Source organism: Astatotilapia calliptera, chromosome 4 (assembly GCF_900246225.1).
Source record: "Astatotilapia calliptera chromosome 4, fAstCal1.2, whole genome shotgun sequence".
NCBI lineage: Eukaryota > Metazoa > Chordata > Actinopteri > Cichliformes > Cichlidae > Astatotilapia > Astatotilapia calliptera.
Window position 1 is genome coordinate 32,837,079 of NC_039305.1, and position 18,111 is coordinate 32,855,189.

At 46.1% G+C, this 18,111-nt stretch overlaps 2 protein-coding genes across 2 annotated transcripts in view; both read left to right on the forward strand.

Annotated features, from left to right (window-relative positions):
- abcc1 (ATP binding cassette subfamily C member 1 (ABCC1 blood group)) overlaps positions 1-9,343 on the forward strand; it is a 30,694-nt gene extending 21,351 nt beyond the window's left edge. Inside the window, exons 25-31 of the mRNA XM_026166203.1 lie at positions 3,332-3,458; positions 4,654-4,755; positions 4,892-5,038; positions 5,125-5,283; positions 6,079-6,245; positions 6,491-6,685; positions 8,304-9,343. Coding sequence (XP_026021988.1) covers positions 3,332-3,458; positions 4,654-4,755; positions 4,892-5,038; positions 5,125-5,283; positions 6,079-6,245; positions 6,491-6,685; positions 8,304-8,412 — 1,006 coding nt within the window. The 3' untranslated portion in view covers positions 8,413-9,343. The remainder of the gene's footprint in view (positions 1-3,331; positions 3,459-4,653; positions 4,756-4,891; positions 5,039-5,124; positions 5,284-6,078; positions 6,246-6,490; positions 6,686-8,303) is intronic.
- A 629-nt stretch (positions 9,344-9,972) lies between these two features.
- On the forward strand, positions 9,973-18,090 carry scaf1 (SR-related CTD-associated factor 1). The gene is made up of 6 exons (XM_026166204.1): positions 9,973-10,419; positions 11,380-14,882; positions 15,585-15,667; positions 15,848-16,162; positions 16,344-16,472; positions 17,284-18,090. Exons 2-6 carry the CDS (start codon positions 11,477-11,479, stop codon positions 17,440-17,442), a joined length of 4,092 nt encoding a protein of 1,363 aa, XP_026021989.1. The 5' UTR covers positions 9,973-10,419; positions 11,380-11,476; the 3' UTR covers positions 17,443-18,090.
- The last annotated feature ends 21 nt before the right edge of the window (positions 18,091-18,111 follow it).

Below are 18,111 nucleotides of genomic sequence, written 5' to 3' on the forward strand. Positions count from 1 at the left end.
ATATAAGAAGCAAGAGGGCCTAGATTTTTAACCACGAGGGGAACAAATTTCTCAGGAGCAAAGACAATGACTTCCGTTTTATCAGCATTTAGTTGAAGGTAATTACCAGCCAGCTGATCTCTAACAGAATCTAAGCAGGACTGCAGGATTTGGAGCTTAGAAACATCAGAGATATATAGCTGAATATCATCTGCATAACAATGACATGAAATATCAGAGTAAGAGCTAAGAAGTTGCAGAAGAGGGAGTAAATACAACAAAAACAATAACGGTCCCAAGACAGAGCCCTGAGGCACCCCATAGGCGAGAGAGCTGGCAGAGGTAGCCACAAAGAAAGATCGATTTGACAAATAGGATTTAAACCATTCCAATGCGGTACCCGATACACCCACCCAGTGGTTTAATCTATCTAACAAAGTAAGATGATCAACAGTGTCAAAAGCAGAGGTCAGATCCAGCAACATCAAAACAGTGCACTCTCCAGCATCATAATTCATCATTATTATAAAACATCATTAGACACTCTAAGAAGTGCAGTTTCGGTAGAGTGAGTCTTACGAAAGCCAGATTGAAATTTATCAAGAATGTTGTGTTCATCTAGAACAACCGTGAGCTGCTTGGCCACAACCTTTTCTAAAATCTTGGCAATAAAAGGCAATTTTGAGATGGGTCTGTAACTGGAAAGCACAGAAGGATCAAGTTTAGGTTTTTTTTTTTAAAAGTGGGTGAATGACAGCACTTTTACAGTAACCAGGGCCCTGACCAGAGAGTAGAGATGCATTAACAATTTTAAGAACACTAGGACCAATAGACTCAAAAACATTTTTAAACAAAGACCCAGATAAAATATCAAGGATCTCACTGAAGTGACCAGCTTCAACAACTCAGGTAAAGACACTGGTGAAAATCAAATCTGACAGGCTTAAGTAAAATCGGAACAGACAAATGGTACATGGAGGGAGAGATGTTGCTCCTTACATTGCTAACCTTTTCAACAAAGAAGGAAAGAAAATTTTCAGTCTTCATTCGAAGAAATAGGGACAGCAGCAGAAGCCGGAGCAACAATATCCCTGATAGTGTCAAATAAGATAAGATAAGATAAGATAACCTTTATTAGTCCCACACGTGGGAAATTTGTTTTGTCACAGCAGGAAGTGGACAGTGCAAAAGTTATGACGCAAAAATTAGAATACAATAAGAATAAATACAGTACACAGCTGTACAGAATAGAATAAAATACTATATACAGTAAAATAAAATAAATATACAATAAGATAAAAATAGAATACAAATACTATATACAACTGAGTAAAAATACAACGATGACAGAAAAGATTATTGCACTTAGTGTTATTGCATATGTATGGATGTGTGTGCTTGATCAGTTAAAGTCTTTATTATGGAGTCTGACAGCAGTGGGGAGGAAAGACCTGTGAAATCTCTCCGTCCCACACCGTGGGTGCTGCAGTCTCCCACTGAAGGAGCTGCTCAGTGCTGTCACAGTCTGCTGCATGGGGTGGGAGATGTTGTCCATCAGGGATGACAGCTTAGCCGCAGGTACAGCCTGCTCTGCCCTTTCCTGTAGAGGGCGTCTGAGTTATGAGTCCAGTCCAGTCTATTGTTCAGATGAACACCAAATAAAACCTCAGGGTTACCTCTGCTCCTAGAGACTAGGTTTGAAAAATAAGCAGCCCTTGCATCATGAACTGAAGCGTTAAAAGAAACTAAAAGGTCTTTTAAATGAACGAGATGAACCTGTAAACGAGTCTTTCTCCACAAACGCTCAGCTTTACGACAGACACGCTTTAAACAGCGAATGCTGTCGTTTATCCAGGGCAAGGGTTTTGTAACAGGGGCTAGTCTAGTTTTAATAGGGCAAATAAGGGACCCAAAAGGGTGCTGTTGGCGACATCTGTCAAAAATCTAGACACCGGCAACAGAGGAGGGAAGAAGCCATTGTATGAAGGAGTGATATCCAGGCCCACCATAGATTAGACAGTAGTGTCAGACGATCATAGACTAGGGCAGGCAATACATCGGAGACAAAGAAGGAGAGCAGGACAGTCAGAAACAGCAGCATAACAGAGCGAGGGAAACTGCAGCCAGCAGCGGCAAGGCCAAACACAGGCGCCATCACACCGGAAGCAGGAAACCAGAGAACATATGTATTCCATCACAGATTACAGATTACATGCCCCAAAATGGATTTTTTTTTAACATATTCCGTTACGTTACTCAATGAGAGTAACATATTCTGAATACTTTGGATTACTTAATATATTATCATGCTTTTTACTACATGAATGTACTATTGCTGTGTGATTAACTGAATACAGTTACTCATATTTTGTATTTTAAATACGTAACGGTGGTACATGTATTCTGTTACTCCCCAACACTGGTTAAAAGTCATTAAGCTCCACAAGGGAACTACTGTATTTTTCATACAAAAGGTGGACCGGATTATAAGGCACATTAAGCGAAACAAAGCAGTCAGATAAATCAAACTTAACTCGTTCTTCTTGCTTCCTCCACTTCTGTCCCATTGATTCATTAATGCTGTATTCTATCACAGCTGCTCTATTCCCATGTTGTTGCAGTATATTAATGACTAACCTCGTATTGTGGATGGATTATCTCAGTTGTTCTCCTGACTGAAGTTTTGTCCGTTTACAGCATCCTGCCATGCGATTGCATTTGTCTCTAACCGTCAGGAACCTTAACGTTCACTTTTATCGAGGGGAAAAGTGTTAGTGTTTGTCCTCCAGCCTCACTGTGTTTATGCTAATATAGCTGTGTTGCTAACGATCACGTAGCACATGATTATATACCAGCTAGCCCAACTTCAGTAACCCTACAAACGTCACTGCTGTTTAGTTTCGTGTCTTCATTTATGTTGGAAGTGATAGCAGAGCTGTACGTTTGAATGTTTCTGAAATCTCTCAGTCAGAACATGCTATATCATGCTTAGATAGAAGCTAGCGAGCTAGCTTCCTGCTAACCTCTAACTCTGTTAAATGTAATAACTTTTGTTTTCATGGATGCCTGGATGTTAAACTTCATAGTTACACCTGGTAAAGCAGCAACGCTGATCGTTTTATTAAAGATGAAAGAATTTAGTCAGTTTTTAACTCTCGTGATGCTGCAGTGTTCGTTTGACTTTGGGACCTGAACTGGACGGAGTTTAGGACCCAGATTACTCCGCGAGGCTCCTTGAGCACAACCAGAATTCATACATAAGGCGCGCTGTCAATTTTTGAGAAAATGAAAGGATTTTAAGTGCGCCTTATATTGTACAATAATCTACTTTCCTGAATCTGTGTTTGTGCAGGTGGCTGGCGATTCGCCTGGAGTTTGTGGGAAACTGCATTGTGTCATTTGCTGCTTTGTTTGCTGTCGTTGCCAGACAGAGCCTCAGCCCAGGCATCATGGGACTGTCCATCTCCTACGCCCTCCAGGTAAACATGGACAATCTCCTTAACCTGTGCACTTATTTCATACATTAAAGAAAAAGAGTGCCAAGTAGCTACAAGGAGCTTAGCCTTCCTACTAATTTAACTGTTTATTCCCTAGTTTAAGCCATTTTATTGATGTTTAGCAGTCAGATTTAGTACACAAGTTCACTGAAAAACATTTATTCTATTGTATTGTTCTGAGGTTTTTAAGAATAGCTTCATCACTGTTTCATGGAAACGGTGTCCCACAGTCCTGATGTTAATTTCACAGTAAGTGACTGAGTGGGTACATTTATGAGCCCATTATGGTTTATACAGGAATGCTTTTTACGAGCTCTGTTAATGGTTACCATACTTTGTTTTAATCTATGGTAAATATTCTGAAACAGTCTTATGTCAGTAATGGAATGCACCCCACTTTTAAGTTCAGTTTAAAACGACTTTTTTTATTTAAAGGAGAACTTTGTTATGTAATTTGTTCCATTTGATGTCCTTTCATGTCAGTTGTGTTATTTATGAGGGGAAATTCAAACAGCCCTCTGCCTAGAAGAAGGAAAAGGTTTTGTGCTTCATGTTTGTTCTTAATCTGCCAAAACTCTGATCCTGATCATCATCAGGTGACTCCTTCAGTCTCAGCTGACTGCAGGTTTCCAACATCAGCCCACCGAACAATGGGCTGTGAGGTCATTAATGTGCAGACTGTCATATTGGGTAATGAGTAACATTCAGAGTTTGCAGTCACAGCAGTGTGAGACACGGTGATAGATGTACCCTTGGGCCCCCTCCTCGATTCAGAAAATCGTTGGAAACCTGCAGTCAGACTGAAGGAGTCACCTGATGATGATGGTAAATGGTAAATGGCCTGTATTTGTAAAGCGCTTTACTCGTCCCTAAGGACCCCAAAGCGCTTTACACATCCAGTCATCCACCCATCCACACACACATCCACACACACATCCACACACACATCCACACCCTGGTGATGGCAGCTACATTGTAGCCACAGCCGCCCTGGGGCGCACTGACAGAGGAGAGGCTGCCGGACACTGGCGCCACCGGGCCCTCTGACCATGATGATGATGATGATGATGGGTTTCTCCCACTGAAAACGTCCAGATGAAGAGAACCAACCTTTTGGGATCCCCTGTCTAGAGGACTGAGCGTGCATTAATCTGGTTTTGTCTTGCCCCGTGTGCAGCTAACTACCTCACTTACCTGGCTGGTTAGGATGTCTTCTGATGTGGAAACCAACATCGTGGCTGTGGAGAAAGTGAAAGAATACAGCGACACAGAGAAAGAGGTACACAGAAACAAGCCTTTAAAGGCAGTAAGACAGTGTAGATCTACTGGCAGCCATATGTGGGGTGTTTGGAGAAAGCTTTCGCCTCATGCGTGTCTAAATCGCCTTCTTTAAACATGTGTGTTTGGACCCCCAGGCAGAGTGGAAACACGAGCCCTCCACCCTTTCCCCAGGCTGGCCTACTAATGGCTGCATAGAGATGAGAAACTTTGGCCTGCGCTACCGCCAAGATTTGGATCTGGCCATCCGCAACATTACCATCTCCATTAACGGAGGAGAGAAGGTGGGATTTCACATGACTCCAGTGAAGGCATCAGCCCAGTGACAGTGCGTGTGCTTGTAGCTGTTCTGAGCTGTCTGTTCCATCAGGTGGGGATCGTGGGACGCACGGGTGCAGGGAAGTCTTCCCTAACGCTGGGGCTCTTCCGCATCATCGAGGCAGCCGAGGGCCAAATATTCATTGATGGAGTGGACATTGCCAAGCTTGGCCTCCATGAGCTTCGTTCCAGAATCACCATCATACCACAGGTACGTTCTGAGAGGATCAAAACTGTTACACTGATTAGTCCGCAGCCTGTGCATTACAGCAGCCGGGGAGCTACAGGAGAGTTGTACAGCTAACCCATCCTCAGAGTCGCTGCCCCAGTAATGTTAAGCAAACGTTATTCAGCTTCTGCTCAAACTGCACGATTGAATCGCAGGAGCTAGAAATTTGTAGGTCACGATGCTCTGATGAGACCTGAGTGCTCACACTGTGCGTCCATAACATGAAGGTTATAACACAAAATCTGTCCCTGTCTGTCTTACACACACACACACACACACACACACACACACACACACCAGCTTTGCTAAATTGCTAATGAAAACATTGGCCAGGCAGCTGCCATCGAACAGCAACGTCCATCCAACTCTTTTCACGGTTGTTGTAGTCGTGATAATTTTGTGAGGCCACATTGGCAAGCTCATCAGAGCCTCTCCAAAGTTGTGCCTCCATCGCTTGTGTCACACGCCGCACTGCTGTGCTGCCCCGCCTTTTCACTTTCATGTCTGTGTTTGCGCGTGCGCCGTGTGAGAGGCTGCGGTGACGCCCTCACGAAGGGCGACAGGATTTCAAACAGGTTTGATTTTCTTACGACCAAACGATGGATGACCGGGCTGGTTGTGAGGTGTTAATCGCTCCTCGTTACCCCACGTATGCTACACGATGCACGACACACGATGAAGGCGAAACTCGGGCCGTTCCCCAGAACGGTCGCACGACTGAAAAATAGTCTCAAAATGGGGAAAAATCCCAGCATAAGACACTCTTCTCTCCCACAGGACCCGGTGCTGTTTTCAGGCTCCTTGAGGATGAACTTGGATCCTTTTGACTCCTACACTGACGAGGAAGTATGGCGGGCTTTGGAATTCTCCCATCTTAAGACCTTCGTGTCCAGCCTGCCCAACAAGCTTAACCACGACTGCAGTGAAGGAGGAGAGAACCTGAGGTATAACTGCTTTATACGTCCAAGCAACCACAAATTAGAAACTGAATTAGATACAAAGTATCCCAGTTTCACAGCGTCTTTGAAAAACACGTTAGTGTGCACACTCGTCAAGCACGATTAGCAACACCTGCATTTCTTGCAGTTGTGCAGTACACTAGTTATGGGGCAACAGTGCATATACCAGTCGTTGGATAAAGCGCTGGAGTAGTGCTTCCTGCCTTTGAAACGGTCTGCTTTTCCTTCAGCGTGGGTCAGCGGCAGCTGCTGTGCCTAGCCAGAGCTTTGCTGAGGAAGACCAGGATCCTTGTTCTGGATGAGGCCACGGCAGCTGTAGACATGGAGACGGACAACCTGATCCAGTCCACCATCCGCTCTCAGTTTGAGGACTGCACTGTCCTCACCATAGCGCATCGCCTCAACACCATCATGGACTACACCAGGTACTGTACACCAAAGAGACACTGGTACGGCCCCCACCCCAAACGTGGAATATCTGTATTAATGCCTGTATTTGTGTGTCTCCCAGTTCTGTTTGTTCTCTGTTGGCGCGACCATTTCAGTCTCTTACAGTTGTTAGGCCATACTGAAAGCTCTTTAAGGATAGACAGTTTCTGGTTTCCATGGTTACTACAAGTAACAGTCAGAATGGTTAGTAACAGGGTTTTGACTTTGTTATATTTATGATTGTGTTTGATAAGGTTAATTTTAATAACCTCCATGCAACAAACAAAAAGCATTGAAATATGCTAACACCTGCAGAAACATCCCATGATGCAATGGTGTCCGACAGAAACAAAGCAGAGAGCCAGTCTCAGTGATGGATTCAAACCACGTTTCTGCCTTTCTTTGTAAACTTACATCCACTGTGATTACACTGAAAAACTCCATCTCCCACAATGCATTAGAGCTGGTTCCCATCCAAAAATAGCCACTTTATGCCCGGCTACAGAGATTTGATTGGACGGCAGCGAGGCTCATTCCTCCTGCATCATGTGTATGTCTCGCCCTGCAGTTTGTGATTGGTGGGATTGACGTAAATGCAGTGATGTCACTGTGATTCTATTGGCTGGAAGGATTTAAAAACGAGGCTCAATCCTGCGATTGAAGCTGAAATGACTGCCCTGTGCTTAAAGTCAAATATTTTTGCTGTCATTTCTGTTGGCACCAAACCCGTTCTAGTTTATGTGGAATGAATTCAGGGTCATGTGACCCTCTGTATCAGCCTATAGGCTTCCTTGGTTTGGTTCTCTCTGACTAACAGATGTTTATGTGCAGGGGTGGGATTCACTCAGGTGTGTGTCGCCTGTAATGGAATCCATCCTCATGTTTGTCATTGCATCTACTGAGCTCTAAGATGAGACGGTTTTTAGCTCTGTGCTTTGTTTTCCAGATTCTTTCCTTCTGTTTGAGGCATTTCATTTCTCTTTCCTTTGTTCCTCATGCAGTGTCATTGTGATCTTAGCACTGTGCTACAGCGCCTCACTGACGCTTCACCGCTTTGTACCAGAGAGTATCAGTGTTCAGCGGACGTCTCGTTGGTTCATTCAAATGTCCAGCAGGAAGCCACATCGTCTTTGCTAAACATAAATAGTCTATTGTTGAATATGAAGAGGAAAAAGTAAATATTCTTTAACTGTGGTGCAGACAAGATCCTCTTCCTGACTCGGGGTTCTCCATAACCCCACCCACACCACTACCACCTCGCTGTAAACGATCATCATCTTCAGCTACTCTCGTCACTGCTCCTCGCTTCATACTTGGCGCTATCGTTTCATGTCATCCTAAGACTGCACAGCTCCAAACCCAGTGTCGCCTTACTAGACGTGTGCGACAAAGTAACCACTTCCCAATCAGTCATTGTAGTGAGGAGCATTTGCTCCAGGTGCAACAACACGGCGTCACATCGAACATTTGGAGATGCAACATATTAGTCTGTCGTTATTCTGTGACGAACGATGCCTTTAGGCATAAACTAATGTGGTGTTGCACTTCAAGGCTAACATCAGCTGTAGCATTTCTGCCTGCAAACAGTTTCCTGAGTGTTCTCTGTGCTTCCAGGGTTTTGGTGTTGGAGAATGGAAAGATGGCAGAATTTGACTCACCCTCCAATCTCATCAGTCAGAGAGGCGCCTTTCACAAGATGGCCAAGGATTCTGGACTCGTCTGAAGCCGGGGAGTGTCACTATGTCGGGCCTCCTGCTGCAGAGAGCTGATGTTTCCAATGAGAGGGACACAGTCCTACGTGCCAATGACCTTCTTTGCTTTGAAACCAGCAGCAGTTTTCATTGCACAAGGAGGCTGGGCCTACTTACATAAAGAGAATATCACCACCAGCAGTTTGGGGTCTGTTTGTGTTGCCCTGACAAAGTTCATACCACATATCAAGATTACCACGTGAATATCAAAGCCCCCACATTTTTATGATGGGATAAAGAAGCTCGATCTGTGGGTCTGCCTCTTATATCCACACTGTCCACTGTTAAACTCCTCGACAACATGCTTTCATCATCATTATCACAGTAGTAAACACGAGTCATTCATACAAGCAGTGATTCTGGAGCTGAGGCACAGCTTGATTGTACCTGTGCATGCATGCACACTACAAGAGGAAAAGAGTTTAAATGTAAGGAATCAGGAATGTTCCAGTTTAACCTTTGGAACAGGGAAGGATGTGGGACATGCTGCGACCAAGCTGATTGGTCAGAATCATACATCAATCACAGAGAAAATACAGACGCACAGCTGCTGTTGATGTCACTGGACTGTTACTTCTCATTCAGCACTGACTATTTATTGTCTTTCAGTTACAGCTTTCCGTCGTGCTTTTGCTGAATGTGTTGGAGGCTTTATTCATGTAAGAAATGGTTCTAGAGCTTATTTTATTTTGATTATTAAAACAAAGACTGTTGCTCTGTCTTTGGTATGCAGCCAAATCTGTCCTGCGCTTTGCTTGCACTCTGTTTTCAGCGGTACGGCGCCTCTGATGGACTCAGAAACAGGTCAACTATGGGATGTGGACAAACTGTTTGAATCTACATGTTGTGTATCTTTGGAAATGTATATACCTGCCTTACACAAATAAAGTTAGACAATGGCAACTAATGTGTTAAATAGTGTATCTGTGACAGCAGTGTTCATGTTGCTTGTGTTAAATGGCTTTGTGTGGTTGTTTGATGTGTGAAGTCTGTTTCTGTAGTAGCTTTGCACAGGTGTTAGGAGTGTGCTGGTCCACTTCAGACACTCTGCACAGAAACACTGGGCTCCGTCTCAGCCACAGTGCAGTCTGTGGTGTTTCAGTTATGCACACGCGTGGTGTTTTACCACTGGTCTGCATACACGCTGCTGACAAATTAAGAGATGTGGGTAACCCAACACTTCTCTCATTTGTTCCTGCACCAACCCAACAACTGACCTGTGCGTTTAATACGAACATGTTTGTTTGTCATGTCACAGCAATGCGTGTTTTACTGAAGAGCTAAAAGGAGAAACAATCCTAAGAAAAGGCAGCAAGGTTAGTATTTAAAAAAGTTTTTTCATGTGAAATTATATTCTAAAGATATGAGGAAAAAACCTCCCCGCACTGCTGTGGCCATACTGGACAGCAAGTTCTTATGTCTGTGTGGGTTCTTTCTGTTCACGCCACTGTGCTATTGCAGTCCAAAAACATGCATGGTCATCATCACAAGTGTACATATGAGTGTTAGCCCTGCAGCAGGTGGATGGCCTGTCCGGGCTCTATGGCAGCTGGGACAGACACTGGGTGGACGGGTGATGTTCAAAGCCAGCTGAGCCTGGATGTGCTGAACAGCTACGGTCTCCTTTCTTTAGTAACAGGTGTTTTTACCTGGGGAGCAGTAAGTAGAAGTGAAGTGAAGTATAAGTCCGGGTTTAGGCAGCAGACTTCAGACAGCTGTCTGTAAACCAGTCACAGCAGAAATGAATTAGCTGTTACAAAGAGACACTTTTTAAAAAGCCACTTTGTAGTTCTGTTAAAATGTGTAACAGTGTCGCGAGCACGGCACCTCAAAGGCAACTTTAATGCCCTGTGTTAAATGACGTGTGCGGCTCTTTCGCACCACCTGATATTCACTCCGTTTCCCATCATTCTTTGTCGTCCGGTTTCACGGGAGGGAAGATGGCGGTGACTGGTGGAACAGACCCGTTTTAAACCCTGGTACGTATTTAAACACCACAAAAAGCAGCATATGTCTAATTTCGTGGTTTGACTGAATGTCTGACAAAGTAACAGCCAGTAGATGTGAAGCGGTGGCTTTGGCCTGAGACAGAAGGCGACCGGCATGAAGGGAACCCATCAACATACTGCTCTCCTTGCTAGCTGCGCTAAGCTAATTAGCTGCATGGGTAACTGAAAATCTGCCGCCAGACATTTTTAGCGTCTGATAATCAATCGAGTGTGCGACCGCTGACAAATCCGCATTACACATAATGAAGCTAATGGTCAAAACGCAAGGCGGACAGATGTTTTGTAAAGCAACCAACGCGCTGTCCAGCCACGGAAAGCTAATGATAATGCTATCTGTGACAAGCACTGAGAAGTGAGTCCCTGATATGGAAGCTAAATATATTGTTCTCTTCTTTTACAACTCAGAAATCACGTAAGCATCCCAACAGAAGGAGAACGACGGTAACGTGTAATCCACCGTGTAAACAACAGAGACGCAGTCATGTGCTGCGCAGTTTTTAATGATTGTGTTCAGTGAGCGTGGACTGAAAAATGTGTCTGTTGATCCGGTGTGGGGTCCACTCCTCCTCCGGCTGCCTTCAGCCGTCTCTCAGCTCACCCTGGTGAGAGCGCAGTGGGGCTCGGCGGACCCCTCAGACTGGCTCGGGTCTTCTGTTTCATATGACTGGACTCCAAACCGAGTCCCGACTGCAGATGCATATTTAGCTCTTTGTAACAATAACAATAATATCATTCAAATTTGTTCAGTCAGTCTTTTCTTAGTTTCTCTGTACTGAAGACATGCCCTCACTCTGACAACACAACTGTAGAAACAGTCTGAGGATCCTCCATGATATTCATCATGTGTCAGGATCGTAGGCTCTCCAGGGAGCCTTTCCACGTGGATTATATTGTAACGTAAAGTGACACATGTTCTTTTCTTCCTGCAAGGTTGGTTCCTGAGCCCTGTTTTCTGGTGTGACCTGCCACGCCCTAGGTGTCTCAGTATTACTTCCCTCGCTTTCTGACCCACCAGTATTTCTGGCTCATGGACTTGACTTTGGCATCAGGCTTCAGAAGGAGGCCTAGGGCCTTCTCTTCCCCAGGTGGAGTTGAAGAGACCTCAAAGAGCCCTCCTTCCTACTCACCTTCGTTTTCTGCATCATCTCCTTCAACCGGTCCATCTTCTCCATTGTCTACATCCTCCTCTATATGTGCCAACACATCAGTTTATCCCAGCCATGTAAAAAGCCAATTCAATGGAACAGAGAGAGCCAGGGTTTCCTCCAGCTCTGCCTCTATAGCTACGCAGTCTCTCTCCAAACCTACATGCAGTACCGCTTCCTCAGACTGTTTGCCTCACACTTTAATGCAACAAAGTGCTGACTGTGAAAAACAGGAGAGGAAAAGGGTGATGTACAATCCTTTCAATCCAAATAATGGAGCAAAAGAAGGAACTGAGATGAAGGAGGTGGGGGAAGGGGAGAAATACGATCCTTTTGACCCCACGGGTTCCCCAGCGTCAGATGTTGATGATGAGAGTGGCAAAGCAAGGGTACTGAAGAGAAACACTATAAGAGAAGAAAAGGAGAAGGTGGAGGAACCTCCAGATTCCACGGACACCTTCACTGACCTTCCAAGCGCCTGTCTGAGCACTCAGCTCCCTCTGAGGAGGAGGGTGGACTGTAGCACCATGAAAGCTGATTCAGATCACTCTGAGATAGAGGAGGGCGAGATAGTTGGAGCCATTGAAAGAGATGGGAGCAGTAAGAGACCTGTAGAGGAAACCCTCCCCCTGAGTTCTCCCAGCATCTCCTTCTTTGGGTCAAAGCCAGAGCGAATCTTCCGAGTGCTAGATGGGGATGGCTTTGTGTCCGTTTGCACAGAGGGCAGCTGGGAAGTAGACAGCGAGCTCAAGGATGAGCCTGTGGTAGGAGTAGAGGATCTGAGAAGGAAGCTGGTCAGCAGAAGGAAGGAACGATATCTCTCCTTTCCTGCTTCTTCACCCTGCTCTCCCCAGCCGCCGCCACCACCACCACCACCACCGCCTCCTTCTCATCCTCCAACCTCTACATCCTCGTCCCCTTTAACGCCTCCTGAAGATCAGGGTGGCAAGTGCTGCAAGTCCTCCAAAAGCTCCAAGGGCCACAGCCAGCAAAAAAGCAAAGATAGAAAAGACGGAGAAAAGGAGATTAGAAGAAAAAAGAGAAGGAAAGGCAAAGAGTGGGCTCAGGAGTCGAACAAGAAAAAGGCGCAAAAGATGGGCAAAGAGGATAAAGGCAGAAGGAGCAGCAGGAGCAGCAGTCGGAAGAGGAAGAAAAGATGGCACAGCAGCCCAGAGACTTCACGGTCCTGCAATTCTTCAAGAAGAGATGGCCACACCAGATGGTCGCTTTCCAGCCTGTCTGAAGAAAGGCACAAAGAGAGGGAAAGGGATAAACACCGGAGCCGGACTGGAGATCGGGACAGAGACACCGACAGAGGGAGGGAACACAATCGCATCAGTAGCCACAGGCGAGATGGACGGGATGAAGATTTTAGCTCCAGAAAGAGGGAGAAGGAAAGGAAGGGAAAACATCATTCAAGGAGCAGAGAGCGAGGCATTTCAGAGCGGTCCAAAAGAAGCAGAGAAAAGAGAGAAGGCAACAGAGAAAGGGAACGTGACAGGGATAGGAGACGAGACGGTCGTCCCGTCATACCTCCGTCCATCCAAGACCTCAGTGGGTCTGACCTCTTCGCTATTAAGCGAACCATTACGGTCACAACCACCACTACGACCACCACCGTTCCCGGGTCTCCGAGACTTACCCCATCCTCTCCTGGAAGAGCCACAAAGGACTCCGACAAGCCCTGTAAAAAGAAGAGAAAATGGCATTCAGCTGGAGAGGCAGGGAAACAAGGCAGTTGTCAGAGCCGATCGCAGTCGCTCTCGCCTCCCAGGTATCACAGCTATGAGTCAGACCGCTATTCAGACAAACTGGAGATTGATGTGTTGTCTTTGGATGGTGAAGCTTTAGACTCAGACTACCCATCTTTGGAGGACACGCCCCCTGCTGCTCTGCCTCCAGAGGCTCCCGTCCCCAGCCCTAAAGCTGCAGCTACGCCCAAGACTGGACATGAACCCAAAAAGAAATCTCGCACATTAAAGAAAATTGCCCGCTCTGAAGCTTCGGCTCCTGCCAGTACAACCAAAAGCAAATGCCTCTCTTCACTGATGGTCTCTTCCGGATCTGCCTCTGTTTCCCCTGGCTTCCCATCAGCAAAGCGAACCAGGAAGATCAAAAAAGACAAAGATCGGGACAAGGAGAGCAGAAAAGACACGAGTCGCTCTGGGAAGTCCAAGAAAGAAGGTGGTGCTAGTCAGAAAGGTAAGCTTCAGTCTAAAGTGTCGGTTCTGGTGCGCGAAGGCGTAAGCAGTACCACGGGGTCTTCGGTTGGCTCTGGAAAACTGAACATGGACCTTCTCGGCCCAGGTGGTGCAGCAGGCAGTACTGGGGGGTCTGTGGTGGGTGGCTCAATTGCAGTTGTGTTCTGCAGGGACAATGAAAGCAGGTCACCTTTTCTGAAACCTTGTTCAGAACCACTGTCACTGGGTGGGCGGAGTAAAGACCTGGTCAGTATGGGAAAACGCAGCGGTCTATCCGCACCGCCATCATCGCTGACCAGTCCTGCAGGACTGAAATCCAAGAAAGCAAAACCCAGCTCCATTACATCCACTTCCTCCTCAGCTTCCTCCCCTTCATCCTCTCTGGTAACAAAGCGGCGCCGCCGCCTGGCCAAGAAGACGAGAGAAAAGGCCGAAGCAGCGGGGTTGGCCGCCGGAGGCAGCAGCCAAACTAAAGTCATGTCCGAAGCCTGGGGTGGGGGTGTCTCCTTAGATGTTCAGTCAGGCGTTGGAGATGCGAGCAAGTCGGTCAGTCCACATATTGGCCAAGCTGGCCCCGCACCCTGCTCTTCCTCCTCGTCCACATCCTCCTCCACTAGTGTGCTCCCACCATCCTCGTCACCTCCTCAGACCCCTCCGCCACCTGTTGCACCATCGTTGCGGGACACCAGGGAGTCTTCACCAGACTCTCAAACTGTAGACAGCAGCTGTAAGACTCCAGATCCTTCTTTCTTAACTGAGGACTGTCCAAAACAGCCGAGTCCTACACAACCAGCATCCAGTCCTTCCAACCTGGCCCCCTCACAAGGAGCTGGTCTCAGCAGCGCCCCGCCCAAGCTGCCAAGTCAGGATGATCTGTCAAAATCTCTGGGCTCGCCTTCTTCCTTGTCCTCAACCGTCTGTGGTCTCCCTTCCCTGGCTCTACCTCTGTCTTCTTCTGACCCATCCTCATCTGTGTCCTCTTCATCTGCTGGTAAGCCGCCGCCTCCTCCCCCTCCAGCTCCTGCACCCACTCTTCCTTGGAGTCTCCAGACTGGGGTGGACTGCACAACCGGAGGTGTCTTAGCATGTAAGTTGACTCTCCCTATGCAGAGAAGGCACATTATTGAAACGCAGAGACTAAACTGTTAGTAGTGTGCACAGCTGGGCATTTAGTGGGTGCAGAGTTGGGTCACATGGTCTCTCCTATTTGAACCAGGTTGTCACTGACAGGGTTTTGCTGTTACTAGCATTTCTTCACATCGACCTAAGTGTATGAGATTACTGAAGTAGTTCTTAGTGTTGTGGAGAAAATGAAGAGTTACTGCGCCAGCATTTCACTCACCTTTGCACTTAAACATCATCAGAACACTTTTTTAATGCTGTTGGACATTTGACAGTAACTTACAGATTAATCAAAGTAGATGTGTGCATGAGGGAGCATGTGTGACACAGTGGCAGCAAAGAGGCGACCAGAAGAGCTTTGTCAGCAGCAGCACTTCTTTCCTTCATGGGACAACCTATCAGAAGGGACGGGGGGTAAACTTAGGACAGGTTCAAATTTTCCACATGTTGCTGGTCGCTGTCGGAGTATTTTCCAGGCTTCTGGTAAAGTGTAGACTGACAGTACAGTTTGTGTCCGAGGGCAGCACGGGCTGTGCAGCACTGTTTTAATCTTTTAGACAATCATATGAATGCATCTATAGTTTTAAAGATCATGCTGCCCTGTTATAAAACATGATTGTGTGTGTTTGTCAGTCTGTTTCCCTAAACAGTCTGTTGTTTCTCACAGTGACTGCTCTGCTCTTCAAAATGGAAGAGGCCAATATTGCCAGCAGAGCCAAAGCACAAGAGTTCATTCAAGCAACCAGCCAGGTGACTCAGTGGAGCTTCATTCATCTGCAGTGGGGAGGAACATTTTAGCGCACGTTCTTAGGAGGCCACTCACACACACTGTGCTAGAGTGGGACCTTGCTGTGTGCAGCCTTTTTGAAATGATGATCCTGTTGTTGTTTGAATGACCGTCGACTCGTTTGTCTCCTTTCTCACGTGCAGATGCTCTCACAGGCCAATCAGAACCAGTCCCAGCAGCATGTTCTCACTCCCTCGGCGTCCTCTTCCTCTTCATCCTTACAAATTCCTCCCCCTCCCTCTCTCCCCCCACCTCCTGGACTGAGCCCAGCCCAGTTCATTCTGCACGGCTCCCTCCCATTGGTTAGCTGCACTAAAACCCCACCTTCACATCTGCACCCGTCATTAGCTGGTGGATGCGCTCAGACTCCACCCTCCATCGTACCTGTGGGGATGACAGGTGTGTCTGGGAGTTCTAGTGACACTGGATGGGACAATGAGAGCAAAGACCCGGATAAGGTAAACTTGAACTTCCTGATGAGAGCAGTGTGCCCTCCAGGCTGAACAAGCCTGTGCTGGTGGGACGGGGCTTAGCCGTGGTCCTGCTTCACCCCCTGGGTTTAGCTGTGGCCTTTTTGTATTTGCTGTGTTGTTTGTGTGGGTTCCTTTATTTAACATGATTCTTACCTGAATTGCACAGTACCTAAAGAAGCTGCATACACAGGAGCGGGCAGTAGAGGAGGTCAAGCTGGCGATCAAGCCTTACTACCAACGCAAAGACATCAACAAGGAAGAATACAAAGACATCCTCAGGAAAGCAGTGCATAAGGTGAGCCTTCACACACAAATCCAACCACACACTGTCTTATATATCACATGGCTCATGATGACTTTGCACTTTGTCGCTACAGCAGCGTCAAGTTGACAGTGTGGCTACAACATGCAGCATTTCTACAATAAAACTATGGATGTTTCCACTGAGAGCCTGGTACCTTTGTGTACTACATTAACAAATAAATGCAATAATGTACATTTAGTGAATTGGTATTTATCAGTAAAATAATATGAATTAAGAATAATTAAGACTAATATATGAATATTGACATTATTAGCATAGTTTATTTGCATTAGTCTCAGATCAGCTTGTATTCATCCACACTGGCACGAGTCTATTCTTCTGATTTTCCTATAAGCACACACCTGCACACATGTCCTCAGTGGCCAGAGAAAGGTGAGGTGAAATAAGGTTGCATCAGGTTTTTTAATCACGAGCAGTAAAAGCACGATGGCAGCTTGTCCAGAGAACGTAAGAACAAAGACTCACCATGTGTGCATTTCATTCATGCAGCCTCACATGAACACAGTCACACTCTGCAGACACACAAAGGAACGCTGTTGGTGTCACGGGCATGGAGTACTTTGTAACTGCTGACCCTCTACTGTTAGCTTTCTCTTTGCTATGCTAGCTATCAGCTGCCACTCAGTGCACCTGAGTGGATCGTCCTGCTCTTTCATTGGAGCTTTTATGATGGGATTGGACCAGCATCTAGTCAAAATGTCTGATCTGTGCGTCCATAAATGAAGCTCTGTACTTGTGTTCTGAGTTGTTACTGTTTAATCACACTGTGTCTTTGTCTTAGATCTGCCACAGCCGCACTGGAGAAATCAACCCAGTCAAAGTCAGCAACCTTGTGAAGCTGTATGTTCAGCGCTACAAATACTTCCGTAAACACGGGCGCAAAATGGACGAGGAAGAAAGGGATGACAGGGAGCCAGGAGCCCTGCATCCCTCTGCCTAATACAAGACTTTTGGGTGGGGGGGGATGTTCCACCTTTGCCACAATCTGCTCAATACGTGAGCAGTTCGCTGATTGTCATTGCCTAATTTTATTGTTTCCGTACCTTCCCTTGTCTATACTTTCATGTAGAAGTATGTATCCTCATCGCTGTAATCATGTTGTAAATATTCCTTTCCAAATGTATCATGAACTCAAGGTTCAGTAAGTAGATCCTGTCTAGACACTCGTGAGCTAATTCAGTCCCAGATTGAACCCTGCAATAAATCCTACCTTTGTCAAGGGGCTAGTTCTTAGTTTTTGTTGGTTGGATTTGTTAGAAGTGTCTCAATGGTGGGACTAATTACAGGACCTTTTTTAATAGTATTGAATTAAATGTTTCTCCTCTCCTTTATATCAACATCCAGACTGAGAGGAGACGTGATACCCAGCTGCACACCCAAAGGAGTTAAACAATACTAAACAGAAGTACTGCGTCCCTGTGTCTTTACAGGCAGCTTGTAGGCTGTTGGTCACTGCTGATTTCTCACTTCTTTTATTGTGTATTCTGTGCATGTTACTGAGACTGACAGTTATACTCAGTCTCTTTATAAAATGACCAACACACTATAAATGTTGCTTAACACTGGTAAACATTGTATTATTTATTTTGTCTGCTCTCTGTCAGTGTTT